The sequence below is a fragment of the Sardina pilchardus genome, chromosome 3, assembly GCF_963854185.1.
Source record: "Sardina pilchardus chromosome 3, fSarPil1.1, whole genome shotgun sequence".
In the NCBI taxonomy this organism is placed as follows: Eukaryota; Metazoa; Chordata; class Actinopteri; order Clupeiformes; family Clupeidae; genus Sardina; species Sardina pilchardus.
In genome coordinates this window covers 18374593-18398389 of record NC_084996.1, presented here as the reverse complement: position 1 = coordinate 18398389, position 23797 = coordinate 18374593, and the positions used below count along the sequence as shown (strand labels likewise).

At 43.7% G+C, this 23797-nt stretch overlaps 3 protein-coding genes across 3 annotated transcripts; 2 read left to right on the top strand and 1 right to left on the bottom strand.

Annotated features, from left to right (window-relative positions):
- Positions 1-1597: 1597 nt before the first annotated feature.
- On the bottom strand, positions 1598-3530 carry LOC134076156 (uncharacterized). Its single transcript, XM_062531159.1, has 3 exons — positions 2131-3530; positions 1962-2022; positions 1598-1816 (listed from the first exon to the last, which is right to left on the bottom strand). Exons 1-3 carry the CDS (start codon positions 3385-3387, stop codon positions 1677-1679), a joined length of 1458 nt encoding a protein of 485 aa, XP_062387143.1. The 5' UTR covers positions 3388-3530; the 3' UTR covers positions 1598-1676.
- Positions 3531-7349: 3819 nt separating this feature from the next.
- Positions 7350-12522, top strand: kat8 (K(lysine) acetyltransferase 8). Its single transcript, XM_062532285.1, has 11 exons — positions 7350-7770; positions 8495-8569; positions 8737-8909; positions 9612-9665; positions 9957-10121; positions 10256-10345; positions 10663-10803; positions 11074-11167; positions 11446-11596; positions 11892-12046; positions 12275-12522. The coding sequence occupies exons 1-11, from the start codon at positions 7425-7427 to the stop codon at positions 12337-12339; spliced, it is 1509 nt and encodes a 502-aa protein (XP_062388269.1). The 5' UTR covers positions 7350-7424; the 3' UTR covers positions 12340-12522.
- A 263-nt stretch (positions 12523-12785) lies between these two features.
- On the top strand, positions 12786-23784 carry LOC134076965 (RNA-binding protein FUS-like; the record flags this gene model as incomplete). Its single annotated transcript, XM_062532282.1, is given in 12 exon segments — positions 12786-12857; positions 13799-13823; positions 14059-14255; positions 14360-14504; positions 16066-16430; positions 17283-17463; positions 19674-19708; positions 22199-22234; positions 22443-22552; positions 22893-23022; positions 23194-23298; positions 23755-23784. Coding segments are annotated over 12 exon segments (1372 nt in total), but the record flags the coding sequence as incomplete, so codon positions are not given.
- Between the last annotated feature and the right edge of the window lie 13 nt (positions 23785-23797).

Sequence of the window (23797 nt, the reverse complement as noted above, 5' to 3'; positions counted from 1 at the left end):
GAGAGAGAGAGAGAGAGAACCATTCTGGGTGTGGACAGAGTGACATCCTACACTGTGGTGGACTGTGTATACCAAGGAAGGTGTGTGTGTTTGTGTGTGGTGAGAGTATGTGAGTGTACTGATCAATCATGAGGCATCTGTTAGCTAGATGAACCTGATAGTTTGTCTGTGGGAAATGTTCCCCCTTTCCTCTCTGGCGACGTGTAATGCAACCTGATTGGTTTATTCCATTAGACTGGCGCTGTAATTTGCCCTCGGATTGGTCAGATCTGGTAAGACTGATGGATGGCTGTCAGACTGTCACCAAGACAGAGCCTCTGACTCCATGGTAATGGTTAAATAGCTTTTTAATTTACAGAAAATGGGCCTTCCCCCTACACACAAAAATACACCAAAGTCACACATGTACAAATACATACATGATACATACACACACCTAGAGACAAGTGTACACATCTAGACACACAAACACACACACAAACACACACACACAAACCTCATAAACACAAACTATGACACGCCCATGCAGGGTCATCATGCAAACATCTACGTTGCTTAGAAAACACCAGAGTAAATATTATTGCAAACATCCACGTTGCTTAAAAAACACCAGAGTAAATATTATCGTATGACCATGCACCCTCGGTCTTATAGAGGATTGGGGAAAAGCAGCCATTGCCTTGAATAAACACACACACACACGCACACAGATGGTACTTTATAATAAAGGATTGGGTTTGGCACAAACATGTTTGCTGTCTTGGGAAAGTGTGTATGGCCCTTTACTTGAACACACACACACAGATGGTACCTTATAATAAATGATTGGGTCTGGAACATGTTTGTTTGGAGACTTGGGTGAAGTGTGAATGGCCCTTGCCTTGAACACAGGCAAGGGCCATTCATTTGCCACTGTTTCAGCCTGTGTGTTAACCATTTAAAATATGTTTGAATTTGATAATGAGCTGAGTTTGAGTTGACTGCTGCATCAAAGCAATCAAGAAAGACTGTAAAACACATTTTTTCTAAATACTACAGTATAGATGCTATTTTTGAAAGAAATATGCAGACATTAAATAGACTAAGTGCATATTGAACAGATATGCCTTAAGACCCCTCTTGAAAGATCCTAAACTATTGCTGGAACAGAGAGTACTGGGCAATTTATTCCACCAACATGGAACCACTGATGTAAAGAGTCTTGAATCTTGCCTCTGTCAGGCAGGGTTCATCCAGCCTATAGGGATGTGTCCCAAGTCCCCATCTTCACTCCCTGTCCACCCACTACTGTGTGGACATGCACAGCTCTAACAGTTAACACAAGTGGATGACGTGATTGGCCTGAGCTGATTGTCTGCTACAGGAGAAAAGGAATGTAGCTGGATCCCACCATGACTCATACACACATACAAACACATAACACATACACATGTACATGCATATGCACAGACACATACATATTAAACACATACAACTTAAGTAAACCTATGAGGTGGAATATGCATACAATTATTTTTTTTTTTGCATTGTTTATATGAATGTTATTATTGTTATTATGATTATCATTATAAGCAAAGGTGGCGAAGAAACACAGAGATGAATGCAAAGGTTTTATTGATATCAGGTGAAACAGGTTTGTGTTTGTGTGTGTGAGGGGTTTGGGAGCAGCTAATTGTTCAAGGTTCAGATGAGTCTTGAATGCAGCAAGTGAACATCCTCCTGATGAAAGAGAAGCGCTTACGAGTCCTCTGTCCAGAGGCTGAAGCGGCAGCATCAGATGGAGGCTGAGGGGCAGCGGTCTCTGGATGCTGATCAGCTGAAGAAGGAAATCCACATAATGAGAAATGAGAAAAACGTTTATAATTATTCTACTACAAATGATAATAATACCACATGGAACTGGAAGAAAATCATACAGTGTTCATAAAAGAACTACATTATGGATGTCTGATAAAACCAACCATAAAACTTGCCAGAAAAGCCATTGGTGGGAGACACTTTCTTGCAGCCTCTTTTTGGCATCTGATCATTTAAAACAAAAACAAATGTTATTCAGGTGATGAGATCAATTAATTGCATAAAAGAAATAACCATAATAACCATAATGGACTCTTATATACTGTATTGTACCTTAAGTTTAAAGCTCAGTGTCCTCAGGGAAGTCCTGGTTGTTTGCCCTTCATCTGCTGCAGGGGCTGACTGAAGGGAGGGTGAAGCACTGAGGGCTGATGGGACAGTTGCTGACTGAAGGGAGGGTGAAGCACTGAGGGCTGATGGGACAGTTGCTGACTGAAGGGAGGGTGAAGCACTGAGGGCTGATGGGACAGTTGCTGACTGAAGGGAGGGTGAAGCACTGAGGGCTGATGGGACAGAAGTTGCTTCAGCATCACACTGGGGCAGCAGTTCCCTTCTCAGTGCTGTGAGCAAGATGTGATCAAAGGATACATCCTGTGTGTCCACCGCTCTCTGCAGGACAGCCTCAGGTCCAAACTCCCTCAGGAGGAACTTATCCATGGTTTGGTACATTGCCTGGATCTTTACGTTACCTGGATAAGTGTAGAAGTTTACACTTCCTGAAGGGCTGCTGAACTCAGAGAGGATTGTCTCAATCAACTCCCTGGAGGCGTCCATCTCACCAGCAGCAGTTGGTTGATCTCTGAGTTTGGCCAACAGTCTTAGCATTAGAACAGTGACCAAGCAGCCATTGTCACTGCTGCCCGAACCAGCCACAGAGGACACAGGGGTGACACCTGAGGGCAAACTGATCAGCTGATCAGAGAATCTAGAGCTTGATGGTCTGCTGCCTGAGCTATGAGGCTGCTCAGCATCAAGCTGTTCCTCTGCAGTGGGGGAGACCTTAGTCTGATCTTTCTCCAGTTCCACTGTTGATTCCACCTGTACGATATCCATCACTTGGCTTACCATCACCCTGGTGAACAGCCCTAACACGTTTTTAAGTTTTTGTGAGGCAGACTTTGACTCACGACTCGCAGTGCCAGATCGTGTGCTCTGGCTCCTGGGGGATGAAGGTGTGCCTCTGACATGGTCCTCTGCATTAGATGGAGCAGATTCAGAATAGCTGAATTCTGAAAGGAACCTCTCGACCAATCCAGAAAGCAGACCTGGGACTCCATCAACCAGATGGGGCACTTCTCCCTCAGTGACACTTTCCTCTTTGTCAGGCGATGACAAGCGAACCTGGGCACGTCTCTTTAGCTCGGAATCAACCATGTCCATCACTTGGAAAGTCATGACTCGAGTGAAGAGATCTGCAACTTCACCAAAGGCACGAGAAGGGGACGTGGTGACTGGATCACTAATTGCAGTGCTAGGTCTGGAAGGACCCAGGGAGCTACGTGGGCGGCTGCTGTAAGAGCTGGCGGACATTTTGGACGAGGCCACATCTTCACCTGCATTCCATGCCACAAGGGGGAGAAAGTATGGCTGCAGCAAATTCTTGATCGCCTCCTCAGCGTATGTGTAAACTAGACGAGAGGCGCTTAATGTCCTCTTCGGAGCTGTATTTAACCTGGCAGAAAGGACGGAATCGGAAAGGCTTTTGCCGACAGCCACAGGAATCGAGGCTGGACTGCTGCCGTGGAGAACACCCTGAACCTGACTGACAAGGTTTCTGGCGATCTGCTGAATGCCTCCACTGGATACCAGCTGTTCCAGGATTGTGGTGATGTGCGTCAGGTCATGGGATGTATCTCCATGCTGTGCTTCAGTGCGGGCAGAGCGTTCAGACGCAGAGCCTGCAGCATCCGTATCAGATGAGTCATAGGCCGCGGGCTGATCTTCAGCACGAGGGTACCATGCTACAGATTTACGGAAGCTTGCCAGGATACCTTTCATCCTGCGCACCAGCACACTCACAGGTCCACCAGCCACTTCAGGTGAAGAGGAGGAGGCGCTACTCTCATCCGTCAGATCAGTCATCGGCGAGTAGGGAGATGTGGCTCGTGAACTACGGTACGGCACTGATGATGGAGACCTTGAATGAAGATACAATTACTGAGAAATGTTCTTCATTTTCCACAACAATACAAAATCTATGTTTACCTGAGCTGACTTCAGTTCTATGACTTCATGAGCTTGACAAGTTTCAGTTTATTTTTTTCATTATTGAGCTATACTTATTCTCTTACTCTCTCTCTCTTTCTTTCCTTCTAGTGAAATATCTTGTCACATTATAGCCACAAATTGAATGTTTCTGCTTGATTCTACAGTACCTTTCAGTCGAGGTCATGACTGAGAAGGGCGTTGAGGATCTGCTGGACAAAGCTTCTACGTCCTTTGCCACACAGACGTATGCTGGCAGAATAACAGCAATGGAGCTCAGGCTCACAATCTTCATGACAGCCATGCACAGTTCAGTAAACTGCATCCTTGTCATCTGTGGTCAACAAAAAATCAGTAAAACAAAACACAGTAACTAAAAAAGATAATGGAACGACGTCTTGGTGCAAAAGGTCCTTTAGGAGGATTGAAAGGTTTAACTAGTGAAGGTTTAACTATTGTAGGAACAGCCGTACTCACAGGAGTATGCAGCATGCTGCTGAAAACCATCCAATCCCTAAGACAAAAATGAAGACGACATTTAAACAGAGCACCCTTTGTAAACTGCAAACCTCTATTATTTAAGTGCATCATTGTTTTATAGCTAGTAAGAAACAAAACTCACTCCTCAGTGAGATTCAGAATGTATTCCTGTAAAGCAAAGACGTCCGTCTTCTCCTGAGGGGAGACTTGGGCAGATCCTGAGCGTGAGCCATCGGAGAGTTCTGAAGAACTAGGCTCACACTGAGAAGGATCTCCTGTACATGAAAATATACCAAAATATCTCACTAGGGTCACTAAAGGCAACCACTTTATCCTTCAAACTCAAACCCAGGTCTACGCATGTCAAAATAAACTATTGTGTTGAAAACTTACCTTCCATGGTGAGATTCTCACAAAATGTTTTCTTCACTGTCTGTAAGAAAATGACATCATTAATTAAACTAATCCGTTCACTATTGAAGAGACAACATGTTTCAATCAAAATGGCAAGGGGTTCATGAAGGAACTGCCATACTATACTCCAATGTATGCTACATTATGTCATCATAGCCTGCATCACAATGGTACACTACACTATGTCATAAACAGAGCCAGGCTGTAAGTGCATTTTGTCTACAAATGGGCCACTGCAGTGCATTCACTAATGTTGGCAAAGTGTCCTGCTTGCCTTGAGTTTTTTGCCAAGGTTATGATATATCCTATTCAATTGTAAATTCATATTCCAGTCTAACTCAAATCTGTTCCAGTTAACATAATTCATGTCAGCTTACTTTTGGCCTCCTCCTTCCTGATAATGGATTGTAGCAAATATCATGGAGCGCTTCATTCTAGAATATTTGTTTTGTAGTGCTAGTGCTAATTTATTATATCATACAGATGTTGTTTATTACACATTGTTGAAGACAACTGAATGTGAATATCTTTTCTTTTTTTTCTAATTTACCCCAAAACATCTGAGGGGCTGTATGAAACCTGCACGGGCCTGCAGGCAGGCCTGATCTGATTCTGATCTGGGCCTTATGTTTGACACCCCTGCCCTAGGTAGTTCTGAGTTGTCCTTTGAGTGCTCTACACTGTGTCTAAACCTATAGGCCTCTTTCCGATTGTAATCCCTCATTGTCTGACTGCTCTCCCAAGTGGCTCAACAACATCTTCATGTACAGTTGCTTAGTCAACAACCAAAGGGTAGATGCACTGGTTGGGTGGGTAGTCACAGGGTCAGATGTCAAGATGTAAGGTCCACATGTTGGCCTGTCAGCAATTAGTTTCCCACCAATTTTGGGTAGACATCATTACATTCTAATTGGAATGTACCTGGAAGTTGTGCACAGTAACTGGTTTCAGAAAAGGACTAGAAAAGCATAAGTGTGAGTTAGTTCCCAGATCCTAGACTAATGTGTTGCGCTTTTGGGTGTCGAAACAAGAAATAGAAGATAAACAATCCAATCATACAATACCGTAATACAATCCAATAATACGTCCTCCTTACTAACCTTACTTACCCTACTTACTAATAATCACACTACCTTGTTGCGTGTGGGTATCTTTAGACTTTAAACTTTAACAAGTGTAGGTTAGGCTATTTGGGCCTAACTCTAATTCAAGTCACTGAAATAGATTTAGGCCTACAACTATTCTACCATTTTGTAATATGAGCCTTGTTGATTAGATAAAATAATTGGTAAGACAATTAGATATTAATTAGGCATAAATTTGCCTGTCACTCTTTCCCTATGCTTCTTTCCTAATAATTTTATTTGATGCAAATTGGTGCAGATAAGCTCTAGGTCTCTTACTACCACCTATTACGGCAATTTAAATATTAATGTTAATTGATAGCCTACCAATAAATGTATTAGCATAGGCCCTACTGCATCTCATATGGAATATTTCTGTACCTAATTATCTCTGTGTGTGTCTGTGTGTTTGCTGGCTATTAATCGGTCAATTCTTATTTATAAATTATATTATTAAATTATATATCATTTATATTAATAATATAAATGTATTTATAATAAAGGCAAATTCACACATTATATTAGCTAGAGGACTGGGAGACTTATCTATTAGCCTACAACATTCCATAACCATAAACATAACCAATATGATTTCAGGCAGAGGATGCGCTCTTAAGTCACATGACCCCAAATACAGTAAGCTCTCCAGGATGTTAGATCTTACCTGTCCTCAATGAAGTGCTTCTTCCTATTTAGTTAAATATAGTCTGAAGCATTTCTGACCATCTCTCTAAGGCCGAGCCTTCACGTGGAACGAAAATTGTAAAATGTGAACCAGTGGGTTGTGTAATCTAATCTAGCCTACACGTCGGCTAGCTCAAGCATTGTGACGTAGCATTATGGTTGCGGGCAGGTGTAGGCCTAGCCCTAGATCTTGCCAGTAGGCTAGCCCAGAGCCATATGTATCTATATGGCTCTGGGCTAGCCTAACTACATGTATGTATGTCTGTACTAGTACAGAGACTAAACAACTGTAGGCTACTGTAGGCTTGCCTGAAAGGTGATTTAACATGCTTTTCGTCACTGCCCCCCAGTGTTCAATAAAATTACCACAAACTAGCCTACATGCTTGGCCTATCCAAGATTATCCAAAATGAAAACCATCAGAACTGTTGTAGAAAGTATGAAATAGCGCAATGCACTGCATACATTAAGAGTTTAATGTATTAAGAGTTTAATGTAGGTAACTTAACAGCCCAAAGTAGGTCTATGGTAAACTCTGCCTACAGTGGAGTGGACCTCAGACCTCTAAAAGCTCTGCCACTGCAATCTGGTGTCTTCCCGCTGGGTGACGCATGTTGTTGCAGCGGAAGTCACTCGACGTTATTGTTACAATCGGCCAAGATGTCGGGCTCTGGCGTAGGTGTTGCGCTAGTTAACGCGCGCCATTCAATTCGAGAAAATGCTTATGATAATTGTGGTGCCGACGATCGAATGGATGTTGATTTAGACTCTGGTCACTCTGTAACTGATCGGGGAGACCTGGAATCTGGAAATCGTGCCACTTGTTCTTCAAACGGCAGTGGCGGGGAGGACGATGACGGAGAGGCCATTGATAGGGAAAGGGAAGCCGGGGGCTCAAGTACGCCGCGCTCGGGCGATGGAGCAATGTTGGGCGGTGGAAGGGAGCAAGAGGTCTCGGTAGAAATTGGGGAGACATACCTCTGTCAGCGCGCGGACAAAACATGGCGTGAGTTGCATATTATTTGAAACCATGAAAATAATAACGATACCGCTCTTGTTTACCTGAAGGAATCAATTCGCAGTTAGCAGCTAATGTTTGTAACATTAAGGGCATGGGTGAAAGGATGTTTCTCTTTGGGATGCTATCCAGATAACGTTAACTAGCTACGTATAACAACTGGTTGTGTTATTCATAATTGTAAGAGGACTCATATTATTCCAGTCAGCTAAGTTAGTAGTAATTTTACAATTCTCTGGACAGCTACAGAATGAGATTCATTTCTGAATCTAAGGCGAGGTTTCTGTTTCTGAGTTTTTATCGCTGCATTTGAATTCAGTAATGGCTAAAGTCAGTAAATAATCTTGCATGTCTTTACACATGTGAGCAAAAGTTCTCTTATCTCCAACTTGTGTTCTTTCACTGGTCAGCTGACTGAACAATGAATGTTTTGAAAGAAGCAGTAACTGTAAACATCACTGGTCTGTGCAGTAGGCTAATTATTGAGCACTGCCACTAGCACACGATGGCGTAGCCTTTTCTAGAACCCCCAATGGTGCCAAGTGATGGCATTAACTAATATTTCAGGTATTATGTCTAGCTATACGGTCTTAAAATACCATAATACAGTGAAGTTTCTATTAAAAGCACACTCGCTGTCTAGAGGTGCCTTTTGCAAGTGTGCCGTAGTCCCTTGCTTGGTGATCATGTTCATTTCTGTTTTCTCCCCAAGATTCTGCTGAGGTCATCCAGTCAAGACTGAATGAGCAGGAGGGCAGAGAGGAGTTCTACGTCCACTATGTAGGCTGTAAGTACTCTCGATCCAAACTGGAAAGAAACACTCACACACATACATCATCACCAGCAGTAGTGGTTCTGCATACAACCTCGTTTACCTCTCTCAGCTCAGATCTGTATGTATTCTCACTCATGTGCTTACATGTCTACCCTCTCCTCTAACCCTGTCCTCCTCAGTCAACCGGCGACTGGATGAGTGGGTGGGCAAGTCTCGCCTGGCGCTCACAAAGACGGTGAAGGACGCGGTGAGGAAGAGTGTGGAGGAAGGCGGGGAGCTGGGGGATCAGCCCGAGAGGAAGATCACCCGCAACCAGAAACGTAAACACGACGAGATCAACCATGTCCAGAAGGTACTCCTGCCCCTCCTGTTGATCAACTCCTTTGGAATTAATCACAAATGTTACTTTTTGTCACTGAGACCCAGCTGTAGTTAAAAGGAACAGTATAGGATTTTGGCCAAAACTGGTACTGCAATCACTTTCAAAATACTGTAGAGTGGTGTATCCTCTCCCCCTCCCCACTGAGTCGAAGTTGGCAACCCGGATGCCTAAAAACACTACTGACTTCATGATTAGTAGATAGGTAGAGGGTGGCGCATCAGGCCAAAACACACAATATGTAAACATCAACATCAGTTGAGGGCTGCAACTTCACTTTTTAAATGGCAATATCCTGGCCGGACTACTGTTGTCAGTGACATAAGTATTTGAAATGAGCATGATTTCTTGATGTCTAGTGACATATCAGGACCATTTTATGATTAATTGAAATATATTTCTTACATACGGTTCCTTGAAATAAGCACAGCGTTTGCTTATTCTCTAAGGTATATTAGTAACTGGTCCATCAGACTGAGAGTGTAATGTAGCAATGTTTTGTAGCTTATTCCAGAAGTCTGTTCATTCCATCCACAAAAAAAATATACTTTATTATGTCCTATTTTGTAATCACTGTATACTGTATACTGTAAACTGCAATTGGAAGCTGATGTATTGCTAATTGCTGTGTTTTGTGTGGTTGTCTATTCTGATGTTATATGTGATGTTCCCCAGACGTATGCGGAGATGGATCCCACCACAGCAGCACTAGAGAAGGAGCATGAGGCGGTAAGAGTCTGAGTAGCCATCTTTGTTTTAACTCAGGACTGTAGTTGTGCTCTGCCTGTTGCAGTAAAGGCCCAAAGAGGCCATACAGTAATTTCCCGCATATAAGCCGCATTGTATATAAGCCGCAGGACAGTGTTTTATGCCAGTTAAAAGAAACAAAACCATATTAAGACCATATTAACTGCCCCCGTGTATTAGCTGAAGAAATTTTGCAAAATCAATGTATAAGCCGCGGCTAATAGTCAGGAAATGACGGTACTTATGTGGACTTTCACCGTCCTTGGCACCTAGATCACCAAAGTGAAGTATGTGGACAAGATCCAGATCGGGAACTTTGAGATTGATGCCTGGTACTTCTCGCCGTTCCCCGAGGACTACGGGAAGCAGCCCAAGCTGTGGATCTGCGAGTACTGTCTGAAGTATATGAAATACGAGAAGACATTCCGCTACCACCTGGTGAGAGCATCAATCTCATATTCATCATTGTATGCTTTATCCTACAGTGTGGTTTCTTTTTCATGAAATTGTTACATGCTCATTTGAACGCTATTCCTTTTCCCTGTTTCTCTTCTGCTCGCCATCTTATGTAGACTCAGTGCCAGTGGCGACAGCCCCCAGGAAAGGAGATCTATCGCAGAAACAACATCTCTGTGTATGAGGTGGACGGTCGAGACCATAAGGTAAGAAAGTGACTGTCATATAAGCTTGCATTGCTCTCTGTAGCAGTCTGTGAAATAGATGTAGGAGAACAGCTACCCCAGAGCATGCCTTAAAAGCAGCGAAAGAAAACAAGTTTAATATCCCAGTAACACACTAAGCAATCGGATATTTACAGATTCAAATGTTTGTTCCACCTTTCGGTCAGACAATAACCCATTTAACCTGCCAGTAATGCTATGAAGTTCTAAGACTAAATCCAAAATAAAAGGTGTTTGTTTGGTTATCCTGATCTCCCAATAGATGAACTCCATTCTCCTCAATTTTTCCATTTCTACAGATCTACTGCCAGAACCTCTGTCTGCTGGCCAAACTGTTCCTGGACCACAAAACATTATACTTTGATGTGGAGCCATTCATCTTTTACATTCTGACAGAAGTCAACAGACAAGGGGCACACATAGTGGGATATTTCTCCAAGGTATCGCTCTGCTGCTATTGTATTGTATTACATGTGCATCATAGACATTGTTCTGCTCATGGGGTTTGTTTGCCTTGAGATGACTTATACAGTGGCACTGTGACAGTCACTCTATGATCTATGATCCAAAAAAAAAAAAAAAAAAAAAAAAGATTTACACAAAATCACTGACTGGGATGTTGCACAAGCAAGCCTTATTTTTTTTAAAATATAACACTTTCACACAATAGAGTGAGATGATGGCTGACAGTCTGATTTTTCTGTGTGCAGGAGAAAGAGTCACCCGACGGCAATAATGTAGCCTGTATCCTCACACTTCCTCCATACCAGCGGAGAGGATATGGAAAATTCCTAATAGCTTTCAGTGAGTAATGTGAGCTGTCATCTCTGATTCTGCCTCAACGCACATCTTTTCTCACTGCAGATATTGTATTCCTGCTGGGGAGAGTGGCTTTGACTGTTTTGACGGAGCTAGTAATGACGGTGATTGGCCTCTGGGTGGCAGGAAGTATACGTTTGCTTGGCTGGTCCTGTAGTCGGATATGTGCTGAAGGAAAATAAGTTGTTCCACTTTCCCATCTCCCTGAGGCGACTTTGTAGTGCCATTGACCTGCTGATCAGATCTGTTCTTCACCGTTTTAGGTTATGAGCTGTCCAAGTTGGAGAACACTGTGGGCTCGCCGGAGAAGCCGCTGTCCGATTTGGGGAAGCTGAGCTACCGGAGCTACTGGTCCTGGGTGCTCTTGGAGATCTTACGAGACTTCAGGGGAACGCTGTCCATCAAAGACCTGAGGTAAACAATCATACACACACTAAGAACTTTGCACTTTGGTGCAATGCTGTTGCTTTTAAATGTGCTATAATAAAATATGGCTTGACTTGACACAACATGCATAAGAATCTCACATCAGCGAGAAGCATCCAGAGTAGTTTTCTGCAGTCAACTCTACTGTATTGACTCCTCCATTTTGAGTAATTATTACTAAATGCCACATACTGACTCGTTGTTGTGTAAAGTTGTCTGGACCTGAGATGTGTTAAAGAGACACTCCCAATTCTGACCTCATTGCATATTGTCTGCTTTGCAGTCAGATGACAAGCATCACACAGAGTGACATCATCAGCACCCTGCAGTCGCTGAACATGGTGAAGTACTGGAAGGGCCAGCATGTCATCTGTGTCACCCCCAAACTGGTAGAGGAGCACCTGAAGAGCGCTCAGTACAAAAAACCCCCGATCACAGGTGGGCTTGCGTGCATTCGTGTGTCCGATATGTGTGTTTGTTTGTTTGGGTCCTATAATACGCATACAAGCGTAGCACATTAAGACGTAACTGTGTGCGTGTGTGTGTGTTTGTTTTTCTGTGTCACATAACACAGAAAGCCTTGTGTGTGTGTGTTTGTGTCCTGTAATCCGTGTGATGTGGTTATGACTGTGCTTGGCAGTAATGGGTCTCTTTGTCTCTCGGCAGTGGACACAGTGTGTCTGAAATGGGCCCCACCCAAACACAAGCAGGCCAAGTTCTCCAAGAAATGAGGCCCATCCAGAGGCTCCCTGGCTGTCCCCTCATCCTTGCCATGCATCAGAGGTCTCTCCTATGGTCCACCGTTCATATTCTTAGTGATAAGAGCATAATATTGTTGCACATTGCGATCTGTTGTTTTGTACTTTTTTTTTTGTTTGTTTGGATTTTTAAGTAAATGGTTCTATTGTACCCACTGCTGTGTGTTGTCTTTGTTCATTGTTCTAGAGGTGCTGTGTGTGCGTGTGTGCGTGCGCATTTGGTTGATCTGTATTCATACCTGTATGCACCTCTGAAATAGTGTAAAAGTGTAGTTTTATGATAAACATACTTACACCAGCATTAAACCAATATGAAGTAAATCCAATATCAATATTATCTGATATTGTATTACGTACGTGTGAAGCTGCTGTTCACTCATCCTACGCACGTCACGTTTGTGTGGCGCAGTGCTGTCAGTTACCGGCAAGCTTTGTAGGCATCAGCTGTTTGCATCCAGATAAGGCAGCAGCCGTGGACATGGCGTCTAGTGGTACGTGTAACTTATATGTTACCTAACAGCACGATGTAGTTCGTACTGTTCTGTTTTATATGATACTCTCTGTGTGACTGTCTGCAATAGGTTATTATCAAATGTAATAACGTAAACCCATGCATATAATCGCTTGTTCGATGCTAGGACTGCAAAAGGTTGTTAGCTATCGCTAGCATTTACTAGCATCCAGCCTTGTGACCTGAATCCTTAGTTAACGCTAATGCTGTAATCTCATGTCTTCATGAAAAGGTGTTGTTGCAAGAATATCATTGTGATATTATTAAAAGTACGTGAATTACGATAAAGTTAGTGTCCGACCATTCAGGTCATCCTGAAGAACATGTCGGATCCCACCATTTTGTTTGCTAAGTCTCGTCTGTGCACAATGATAAGCGTCACTCAGCCTAGCTACGCTCCCGTGACCTACATTTAATATATCCATGCAGACCCACTGATCAGAATTACATTTATGATGCATTTGCCGTGATGGTAAAGTGTCAATAATTGCAGTAACGCATGACAAAATTGACTCAATATATGACGGTAGTTAGCTATGCTAGTTGGCTATAACGTTAGCCAACGCTAGATGCCGTTTTGGTTGCTATGGAGCAGAGGCTATATTCATGGTGTAGGCCAGGTTAATTTATGGTTTTAACAGCAACAATTATCCTCTACTGCAACATTGTGACATTGCACCTTATACTGTATCATTCCTTAAATGAACAGCAACGTTAATTGACACAGTTTCGTTTGCAGTTATATATTTAAATAAGGCGAATTATGAAAAATTTTAACCTTCGAAATGTATGTGCTAGCCAAAACCAATCTCACTTGATAATCTCACTGAATTGAGGCAGAAACCTGACTGCATTTGATTGGTTAAACTTTAGATGGAACATTGTTTGCCAGATTTTTTGAGAGATTTTCTTTTTCCCCAGATTATTCCCAGAGTTCATCCCATGGGTAAGTGGACATTTCACTTAGGCTGTAGTGTGTCGAAGTGGATGCACACCTTACTAACAAAAGCTTAGTCAAGTCAAGTCATTTTTATTTGTATAGCGCACAGAGCTTAGAAAAACAAGACTGCAATGCACATAATTTGAAACTTCACATTGAAATAAAATGTAATTGCATTTTATAATATATTGATAGAAGTATTTTGTGTGACTTACTCTTATGTGTTATCTTGGGTCAACAGATATGGGGCTTATGGTGGACAATCGGGTGGTGGTGGTGGTGGAGGTGGTGGTGGTGGTGGTGGCGGCGGCTTCAACCAGCCCCAGGGCCAGAGCTACGGCCAGCAGCCCTACAGTGGCTACAGCCAGAGCCCTGAACAGTCCTCAGCCTCTTACAGCCAGGGCGGCTACAACTCCAGCTATGGGCAGTCTCAGTCAGGTGCCTGATTCTATACATGTCTGCTGCATGTGTACTTGTGATTGCTGTCCTAATGTGTCCTTGGACGGCCTGTGACCCAACTTGTCCCGCTTGCTTCCCCTCAGGTGGATATGGTTCTCCACCTCCGTCCCAGGGCTATAATCAGTCCAGTCAAGCGTACAGCCAGCCTCCCCAGAGTGGCTACTCCCAGCAGTCATCCTACCCCAGCTTTGGCCAGCAGCAGTCTGCTCCTCCTCCCTCTGCCCCCAGGTCAGTAATGGGGAACATCTACTCTGTAAGGCGGGGAGCACATTAGCCAGCGGCAAGCGGCAGCGGCAAGTGTAACGCAACGCTCAGACCATAATGATGAATCCAAAACATTCTATCTCGTTCCTAAGTTCAGTCTTTGTTGCTACGTTCTTAGACGAATCTGATTGGTCAAAATACCTAAACATTCTAAAACTGATTGTGATGAGCCGAGCGTTGCGCTTCAAAGTTGAACCAAGTTCAACTCCCAGTTTGCTCAACGCTAGCGTTACGCCAGCGTTGTCACCGTCCCGCTGCCGAACCATAGAGAACAATAGGAAACCTGCCGCTTGCCGCTGGCTAGTGTGATCCCTGCCTAATATTGATATAGTCATTTAGCCTGCCACAGCTGTCATTTGCAGACATACATGTAACAAATGGAACAATGTCTACCCATCTATATACGTAAAACGGAAATTTGGTTCACATAATCTGCCAGATGACGAGACACAGACACACAAGATATCAACATAGCATCAGTAAACATTCATCATAATAAATAATTTAAAAATGATATCAAGGGTAGTCTGTTTAAAGTGCTCAGATGATCTCCTCTGGTTTAGGAGTGTGATGGAGCGTGGCACAAAGGAGTTCTTGTATCTGTTCCTTCTGTGGCAAGGCACCCTGAAGCGCCTCCCAGAAGTCAAAAGCTCAAACTCACTGTTCAACACATGATCTGGGTCCATAGAGATTTTGTCAGCAAGTTGTACAGTCTGTTTCTTACAACGTTCAGTGAATTTGTTCTCCACTGAATGGCCCACAATCTTGGGGCAGATGTTAAGAAGCCTCAGTATCTTGTTCCTCAGCTGTACTGAAAGGCAATGGAACCACACTGAGCTACCATACAATAGTACACTGGTGGTTGCTGTGTAGAACTAGTCTAAGATAGCTGCACTGGCTCCATATTTTTGAAGTCTCCTCGGAAAGTAGATTCTTTTCTGTAACTTGCAGCACAGATAATCCACATGGGCACTCCAGGAGAGGGCACTATCCACAGACACCCCTCAGACTGTTTGATGACTTCCTGGTGTAGAACTGGAGCAATAGTGAGTTGAGGTTGGCCAAAGATGGCCTCCTCAGTCTTAGTTGAGTTTAAGATGAGTGCGTTCTGGTCACACCACTTGACCAGTTTCTCAATCTCAACACAGTCATGAAACAGACCCGGTTGATCCTTCTCTGATAACAGTGGCACCAATGCTGTGTCATCCGAGAATTTAATAAGATGATGGTTTGGCGCCTCTATGACACAATCATTGGTGTAGATGGTAAACAGCACAGGGGAACTCACACAACCCTGAGGGACCCCGCAGCTTGTACTGATCAGAGGGGAGTGTGTGTTGTTAATTTTGACCAACTGTAGTCTGTTTGTCAGAAAAGAATGGTACCAGTGAATATATAGTGTATAGTGGTTCCTAAATGTGTTAAAACCAGCCAGGTATATTGTCAGAGTTTGACCTTTGTTGTTTGTTTGCTCTTTATATGCAAGTAACTGTTTTTGTTTTTTGTTTCTCGATTGTTGTCTTAGCTATGGCAGCAGCTCCCAGTCATCTGGTTATGGACCCCAGAGTGGCGGTTACGGGAGCAGCGCTGGTCAGGCTGGAGGGTACAGCAGTGGTGCCCAGGGAGGCAGCTACGGCAGCGGCGGGCCTCAGAGCGGAGGCTATGGTGGGGCCACTGGTGGGTCTCAGAGCGGAGGCTATGGTGGTGCCACCGGCGGGCCTCAGGCCGGAAGCTATGGTGGGGCAAGCGGCGGCCAAGGTGGAAGTTACGGGGGCAGTGGGGGACCTCCACCGTCACAGCACGGGGGTTCTGCCTACAGCCAGCCGCCAAATTACAACTCGCCCCCACCGCAGAGCTACGGACAGCAGAGCCAGTACGGACAGGGAGGAGGTAAATATACGGATCTTTTTGTTGTATGTAGATGCTGTTTCATTTGATATATATATATATATATATATATATATATATATATATCTCCCTTAACAATGGGATTCTTTTTGGTCAAATGGTCTTTTTTTATGGAATGTATTGACGTGTGAAGAAGAATATCCTTATAGGACAATAAAGACTCTATCTGAATTCTCTTCTCTGATTGGCTGATGGGGTGGCCATTAATTTCGTATAACAGGCTACCTTTTTCCAATATGTTGCCCGTATCACACTCCTTGTGAAGTTTAAATGAACCGTCACGATGCATCCAAGCTGAAATACAGACAATCAGAACATAGTAACATTGTAGCATATGACGGAGGTGAATTTGTAGCTAGTTGGATGGCATGTAGGCTATAAAATAGCGATCTTTCAAAGTCAACGTTTATCAGAATCCTGGGATATGCCCGCTTGACAACGGGAGACATGGAACTAACAACTGGCTTTTGGCCGTAGCAACCATCCATTTAGACCTAGCCAGAGCCATATAGATACATGTTAACGGTGGAATAAAATGATATTCTAAACATAAGGGAGATGAATAGAAATGGGAGATAAGCGGGATAACGGCCTTTGAGGTGACCTCTTCAATGGAAATTATATGTCTCAGCTGTGCACGTCACTAAACCTCCACCTTGCCATTATTTCTATCGAACAGGTCACCTCATCGACCGTTATCCCTTACATATAAAAAGTGGTAAAAAAACCTACAAATCTGCTTACATGTTTGCTAGCATAGGATGCAAAATAAGTTGCCCATGGGTTTCCTTTGATGTGGGTTGTTGATGTTGATGTTGATTCCATTTCCCATAGGCTATGATGCCCCGGACTCCCCCACAGGAGACAGTGGGGCGGGAGGCTTCAGAGGCTCGGACGGCGGGTTCGGGGGCCGAGGCCGCGGGGGCGGGGGCAGCCGGGGCTTTGGAGGCCGTGGAGGAGATGGGGGGTTTGAGCGGGGCGGCCGCGGAGGACCCAGAGGACCAGGAGTCATAGGGTAAGCATCGAGCCATGCTCTCTCTCCCCCCTCACTGCACAGTCCCACAGACCGCTCATGTCGAGGTGCATGAATTAATCTAATGCTCCAGATGTTGGAGAGGTACATGACTCGGCAATTGAAAGTATAGAAGTGCTAAAATGCCTATTCCTAATTGTCCAGCCTTCTCAAAAACTAATTTACTTGAGATGTGGTATGTGTGAAGTGTGAGCTGTGGTCAAGTAAGTTCTGGTAACCTAATGGATGTACACTGCCTGGACCTTCATATGATGGGGAAGAATGGCCAACAAATCAGGTGGCATGAAGCTGTAACATGGTTGTATTGTGTTCACAATGTTTGAAAAGAAAAAAATATCTCTAATGCTATTGCTACCAAAGAGCATTCTTACTGTTTGGGGTTGTCCTCACTTCAACTGGTAACAAGCGTTACATGAGGTCTAAACACTAGAGGGTAAATTGCTTCTGGAAAGACTGAGGTAACACAGATCAAATAACAGATTTTGGGTTTATTGTCTCTACCATACCATTGTGATCCAGTCTTGCTGTGCTTTAAATATCTCTAACTCGCACATCTCAACAAGTCCAAAGCACAAGTTATGGCTTATCTTTGTTATCTTTTAATCTTGTTGGCATCATCTCAGTGGATGATGAAGGTATCCGTGACCTTTAACCTTTGTGATGGTAATCCTCTGAGCTTTGTGGACTGCCATCCCAGTCTCCACCAAGTATTCTCCCCGCTCAGTGTTGTCTGTACTGTAGCTAAGGAGAGTCTGTGGTTCACAATGCTTAAAGGGGGACTCAGAAAATATCAATCACTAGAGCCCTAAACTAAACTAAACTAAACCATGTGGCTCCTTGGGGAGTCTTCAGCATTGATCACAGCAGCTTTGAAGTGAGACATCTGACCGTGACACGGAACACTGACTTTATATGTGATTCAGTGCAATGTTGTGTTACATATGTGAGCAATCCAAAGTAAAATACAGCGGGAACCATTTTGTCCTCTCAGAAAGTAACTTGGCACCCACCAAAGGGTTAGGACCCTGTAATCCAATATCAGACAAGGTGCTTATGACCACAGCATGCGAACACCAAAACAGTGTCACGCATTACACTCAAGTCCTTATGTTACATGTGGATGCACTCGTTCTGCAAAACCTACATGTATGTAAATGCACTGTTGCATACTTTCTACACTGAAGGTAGAGGTAAAAAGTACACATGTTAGACATACCGTTCAGTTTGGATGTTTTTGTAGCTCATTATTACAGAAACCAAAAAAAAACTGCTCTGTAGTCCTAAATGCCGGTAACTGTACTAAATTGAGAATGGTATTAATATTAACCCCATTGACTGGTTGTAACACATACGTATTCGTGGCATTGGCTCACATTTGTCATGGTCCTTGATCCCTTACCTCTCCTCCCTCCTCCTGCAGGGTGACAGCCACATGTGATGAATGTTTTAATCATTCTACCAATCTCCTCCTAGGGTCTCACGTCCACCAGGACGTGTTGTGCTTGGCTTTGCTTTAAAAGTAGGAGGGGCAGGGCACCAGGGGCTAGCCTGCAAATATCCTAACGGGGCTCGAACAGGGTAGCCGCAGTTGCAGGGAAAGGGGTCTTCAGGGGAAACCTATATGTGAAAATGGGACTTGATGCGGTTTTATAGCAGAGTTGACAGCTCAAACACAACAACTCAAAAACCAGCAAGTAGCTGACATTGTCCTGCACAGTGATCAAAGGAAAGAGATCAAAGAAATGAATTCATCATAGAAGTGATTGGTAGCGTTTGGTTGTTGTATTGAGTGGTGACTCAATGAACTTGGTTAAAAAAAAAATTAAAAAAAGGGCAATTAAAGTCTCATCAAAAAAAGAAAAGTCCGTCAGAATGCCAAAGCATCTTTCAGACATCTCCTCAGTGGGATAAGCAAGTTGCTAGGAGGTGTGAATGAAAGAGAATCGTTTGCTGCTACTGCTGCTGCTGCTACTGCTGTTAAATCTAAGGGTTAGAGACATTTTAAATATTGACATGAGGGTCGGGGAAGGAGCAGGTGAGGAGGGAAGGAGAAGAGGGGGAACAGGGGTAGGAATGGAATCACCGAAGGGTGGTCCTGACCCCCTCAAAGCGACATTGTGGGGGAGCAGGGAAGGTCGGGCTCACACACACCAGAGGCCCAATCGTCTTGCTTCTCTCTCCCTCTCCATCAGCACGGGCGATCGAGGAGGATTCAATAAGTTTGGTGGTAAGTGACAAACTCTTTAAAATGAGACTCTTAAAGGGTTTACAAAGAGGGCTTTCTCCAGCATGTCTGATCCACACATGGGAGGTTACTCTACTTAACAGTGGGGGAAATCGACTATTCAGTTCATGCTTTTCATATTATGCGATTGACTAAAAGACAACAGGGCTGTAAAGAATGGCTTCAATCAGTCAGTAATACCTGTATGGTTGGACGTAAAATGTAGATATGTCAAATACCAATCTCTAAATTGATAAATTCGTCTGTATCGTTGTGTGTTCATTGTGGTTGTGTTTGCACATGGGCTTTGGATGTGTCATAGGTGTATAACTGTATATGTATGGGGGGGCCTGGCTCTCATGTGCATCAAGAACACAGGCTGCTTGATACTGCCATATACAATAATATGTTCACAACAACATGCGATCAAATGGTTAGTTAATGTAATGTATATATTGATGATTCTTCCAACTTGGTTGGTTTATTACCAGTAGATTATAAAATGTTGTGATATTTAATATAACTGGGTAGAATTGTCATGGTAAGTTACATCAAATTTACAAGTTTTTTCGTTTTGTTTTTTTGTTTGTTTTCTAAACTTGTCGCCCTTGACTTTATATTTGACTGCCATCTTACCGTAGATGTCGAATCTGTGACTGAGTTTGTCTGAGGTCTTGAGTGGAGAAATGCGATTACCTTCAGACGAGAAAGTCTCAGGCTGATCAAGAAGTTCTGCATACAGAAACGTTTGGGAATACCTTTTCACGTCATGATATGCTATTGCATAAACAATAAAAACACGACAAATACGGCACGTCTCACCTAAGTGTTTGCCTTCAAACACTGATGTGGTATCTTGTCCAGATGTATTAAGTGTACCAGCCATATGGTACTGTCACAGAAGCAAAATGTACCCAAAGTTGAGTTGATTTCAGTCATGGATGTGTCCTGCACACGTACAACACTGGTCCATTGGTCGATCATGTGAACAGCTGCCCAGACACGCTGAAGCTAAAGAAATCTGTCTTTGTATGTTGGGGAATGATTCATTTACTTGTCATCACAGTTTGCTATTGGAGCCAAACACTAGCAGAGGTATTGTGCAACTCCACTGGGTGTTTGCCGTATTAGCTTTGGGTTGCACTGCAATGCGTTCTGATTAGTGCTTTGTTTCCTTGGTACATGTACAGTATGTCATAGGAGCTAGAAGTTGACATGTGATTCCATTACGCTGGTAGAATTGTTCTGTTTCCAGTTGAACGTACAACATTTACATGTATTTATTTTACGCTTTTATGTACAGTACAAATGTACGTGTGTCCCTTGGACTGTGCATTTTTAGCACCTTTCTCCACAAGCTCAGAGACACAACAACATTCAAGTACTCAGCAGATGTTAAGTACAGTGTGTTGGAAATGCAATCTTCACTACATGTCTGTTCAGTTGGTCTGCAAAACTGAGTTCCCAAGTGTTAAAACCAAACAAGTTGTCATTTCTGAATTGATTCTGCAAGGCAGCTTGATAATCCTTGAAGAACAAGACCCAGAGGTCCTTCACGTGAAAACTCATGGATGTCCAGAAATGCCAATTCAGAGTGCTTTGTTGACGACCCAAAAGACAAGTCAGAGCATTTTGTAGATGTGTCAAAATAGGGGTTTGGTGAAGGTGGGATCAACCTTCACAGACAATCTCTGGATCTGTTTGAGTGAACGTGAAAGCCTCTTGAGCTGATCAACTGTATGCACAATAGAACATCAAGGAGATTTAGCTGGTGATAAAAAAGATTTATCGCTGTGTTTCACAACGTTTGTCCAATGATTGTTACCTTTTTTTTTTGTTGTTCTTTTTTTTATACGATGTGGCATTAATCAAAATGCAATACAAACACCTTATGGGACTTGGGGAGAGATCAGCCGAGGTTTGCAAAGCATCGTTGACCTCTTGTCTACCTGTTCACAAAATGATGCAATAGTCAAGGATGTGTAAAATGAATGTTGCCCCCTCCAACTATGACAACAAAAATGCTTCCATCTACACAAGGAAAAAACACATGGTTTTGGATATGGTACCTTTTTTTTGGTGATGATACTTCTAATAGCACTATGGGAACCGTAGGAGTGTGTTGGTAAAACGACTCATGAGTCTGACAACTTCCGAGATCAGTCATGAATCAGAAGTTTGACCATGTGTGTGTGCTTGTGTGGGTTGTACACACACATTTGTAATCGATGAGGCGGTCGGCGTTGCTACAGTATGTGTGTGTGGTTCTGCTTGAGTGCAATGTGAAGCCTTAAGGGATTGGGTGGACTGCAGTTAGACCTGTGGTCTAAAAGGCCAACCCTGTTCTACAGTTTCCAGAAGGAAATGCAAGGCATGCCCAGAAAGTGAGGGAAATACTTTTTTTTTGAGGGTTTATGTTTTTGAGTTGAGTGTTGTGCATCTGTTTGTGTGTTTTCTGCAAAGCCGCTAATGTCCCTCCTTCTGTCTTGTCAGGCCCCAGACCTGGAGGACCTGGAGGGCCCAACTCAAGTAAGTAGCAATATGGTCACCTGCACTATGGGGCAAGTTACCCCAAACCACCCCCACATATGTTGATGCTTTGAGACCTGGCCCTATCACCAAACCATTTTTGTGCCTTGTAATTGTTCTTCTTATATCCGTTTTCAGTTTTTGAAGGTGTGGATCACAGTGTATATCTGTGTATTAATATATGCCTTTCTCTCTCTTTCTTCCACAGTGCAAGATCAGGATAACTCTGACAACAACACCATCTTCGTCCAGGGTCTGGGTGATACCTACACCGTGGAGGCTGTTGCTGAATACTTCAAGCAGATTGGCATCATCAAGGTACACTGTGCCTGTTCTCTTTGGTCATCTAAGCTACAGTATGTTCAGCCAAGTATGAGATGCACAGGTGTTTGGCTCACAAGTGTTTAGCTTGTTTTAGAACTGTTTTGGCTGCTGAACCACAGCAACCCTTGGCCTCCACTTCTCCACAGTGCTAGCATTAAAATGTCACTTCAAGCGTGTTTCTCATTCCATGCAGGCAATATTGGAATGTACTGTATGTTTCCTAAAGTATATAATGTTGTTTTCATATTGCACCAGAAATGTGTCTCTTTCAAGGTCAGTGTTTAGGTCAGCGTTGGTGTTAGTGCTCACTTCCTTCTCTCCCTCCTCGTCTCAGATCAATAAGAAGACGGGCTTGCCCATGATAAACCTCTACACGGACCGGGACAGCGGCAAGCTGAAAGGAGAAGCCACCGTCTCCTTCGACGACCCACCCTCAGCCAAGGCAGCTATCGACTGGTTTGATGGTAAGTTGGATTGATTGATCAGTTTGCTATGGCGATAGATTGGGTTCTATCTGGCATGTCTTATTGGCAAGGTGGCTAGTTTGGCAGAATTGGTGTAGCGGTTGTGTTCATCAGAACTGTCTGGCCCACAGTGTGTTCTGATGTCTTCCCTTTCCATCTTGAATTGAACAGGGAAAGAGTTCAACGGGAACCGCTTAAAGGTGTCCTTTGCCACCCGGCGGTCAGAGTTTGGGCGCGGTGGAGCAGGAGGCATGAGAGGTGGTCGAGGAAGAGGGGGTGAGTGTGTGTGTGTGTGTGTGTGGGTGTGTGATGAAAAGGTGCATGTCATAAAAAGCTGACTTGATTTGATTCGTCCTTAGGCCCTGTGTCCACCAATCTCGTTTTCTGCGCCGACGGCGACACTTTTCAATATAAAGTCTATGTAGCCCAGCGTTCACAGCGCTGAGCGCCCTCGACCGTCTTTTACCGCGGCGCTCAGAGCGCTCAAAGTTGAAATCTGTTCAACTTTTAGAACAGCGCCGGGCTCGTCAATGTCACTTCTCGTTATAAACCGTCTCCGGTTTTGGTAACTTAGCAACAATAAACACTTCTCGAAGCGCAGAGGAAAGCGCCTTTTTATGCTCTCAGTTTAAAAAAAACGTGATTGGTGGACACAGCACCGTATCCAGTATGAAACTAGGGGTCAGTCCCCCTTCCATGCAGAGTGTAATGTGTGCTGGCCCCTCCCTGCAGGGCCCATGGGCCGTGGAGGCTTCGGAGGCGCCGCGGAGGAGGA

Coding starts and splice junctions, on each gene's coding strand:
- kat8 (XM_062532285.1), top strand. CDS start 7,425: ATGTCGGGCTCTGGCGTAGGTGTTGCGCTAGTTAACGCGCGCCATTCA. Junction 9,666..9,956: donor TAGAGAAGGAGCATGAGGCG/GTAAGAGTCTGA, acceptor CTTGGCACCTAG/ATCACCAAAGTGAAGTATGT. Junction 11,597..11,891: donor CTGTCCATCAAAGACCTGAG/GTAAACAATCAT, acceptor TCTGCTTTGCAG/TCAGATGACAAGCATCACAC.
- LOC134076156 (XM_062531159.1), bottom strand. CDS start 3,387: ATGTCCGCCAGCTCTTACAGCAGCCGCCCACGTAGCTCCCTGGGTCCT. Junction 2,023..2,130: donor CACTGAGCTTTAAACTTAAG/GTACAATACAGT, acceptor TTAAATGATCAG/ATGCCAAAAAGAGGCTGCAA. Junction 1,817..1,961: donor CTTTTCTGGCAAGTTTTATG/GTTGGTTTTATC, acceptor TTCCTTCTTCAG/CTGATCAGCATCCAGAGACC.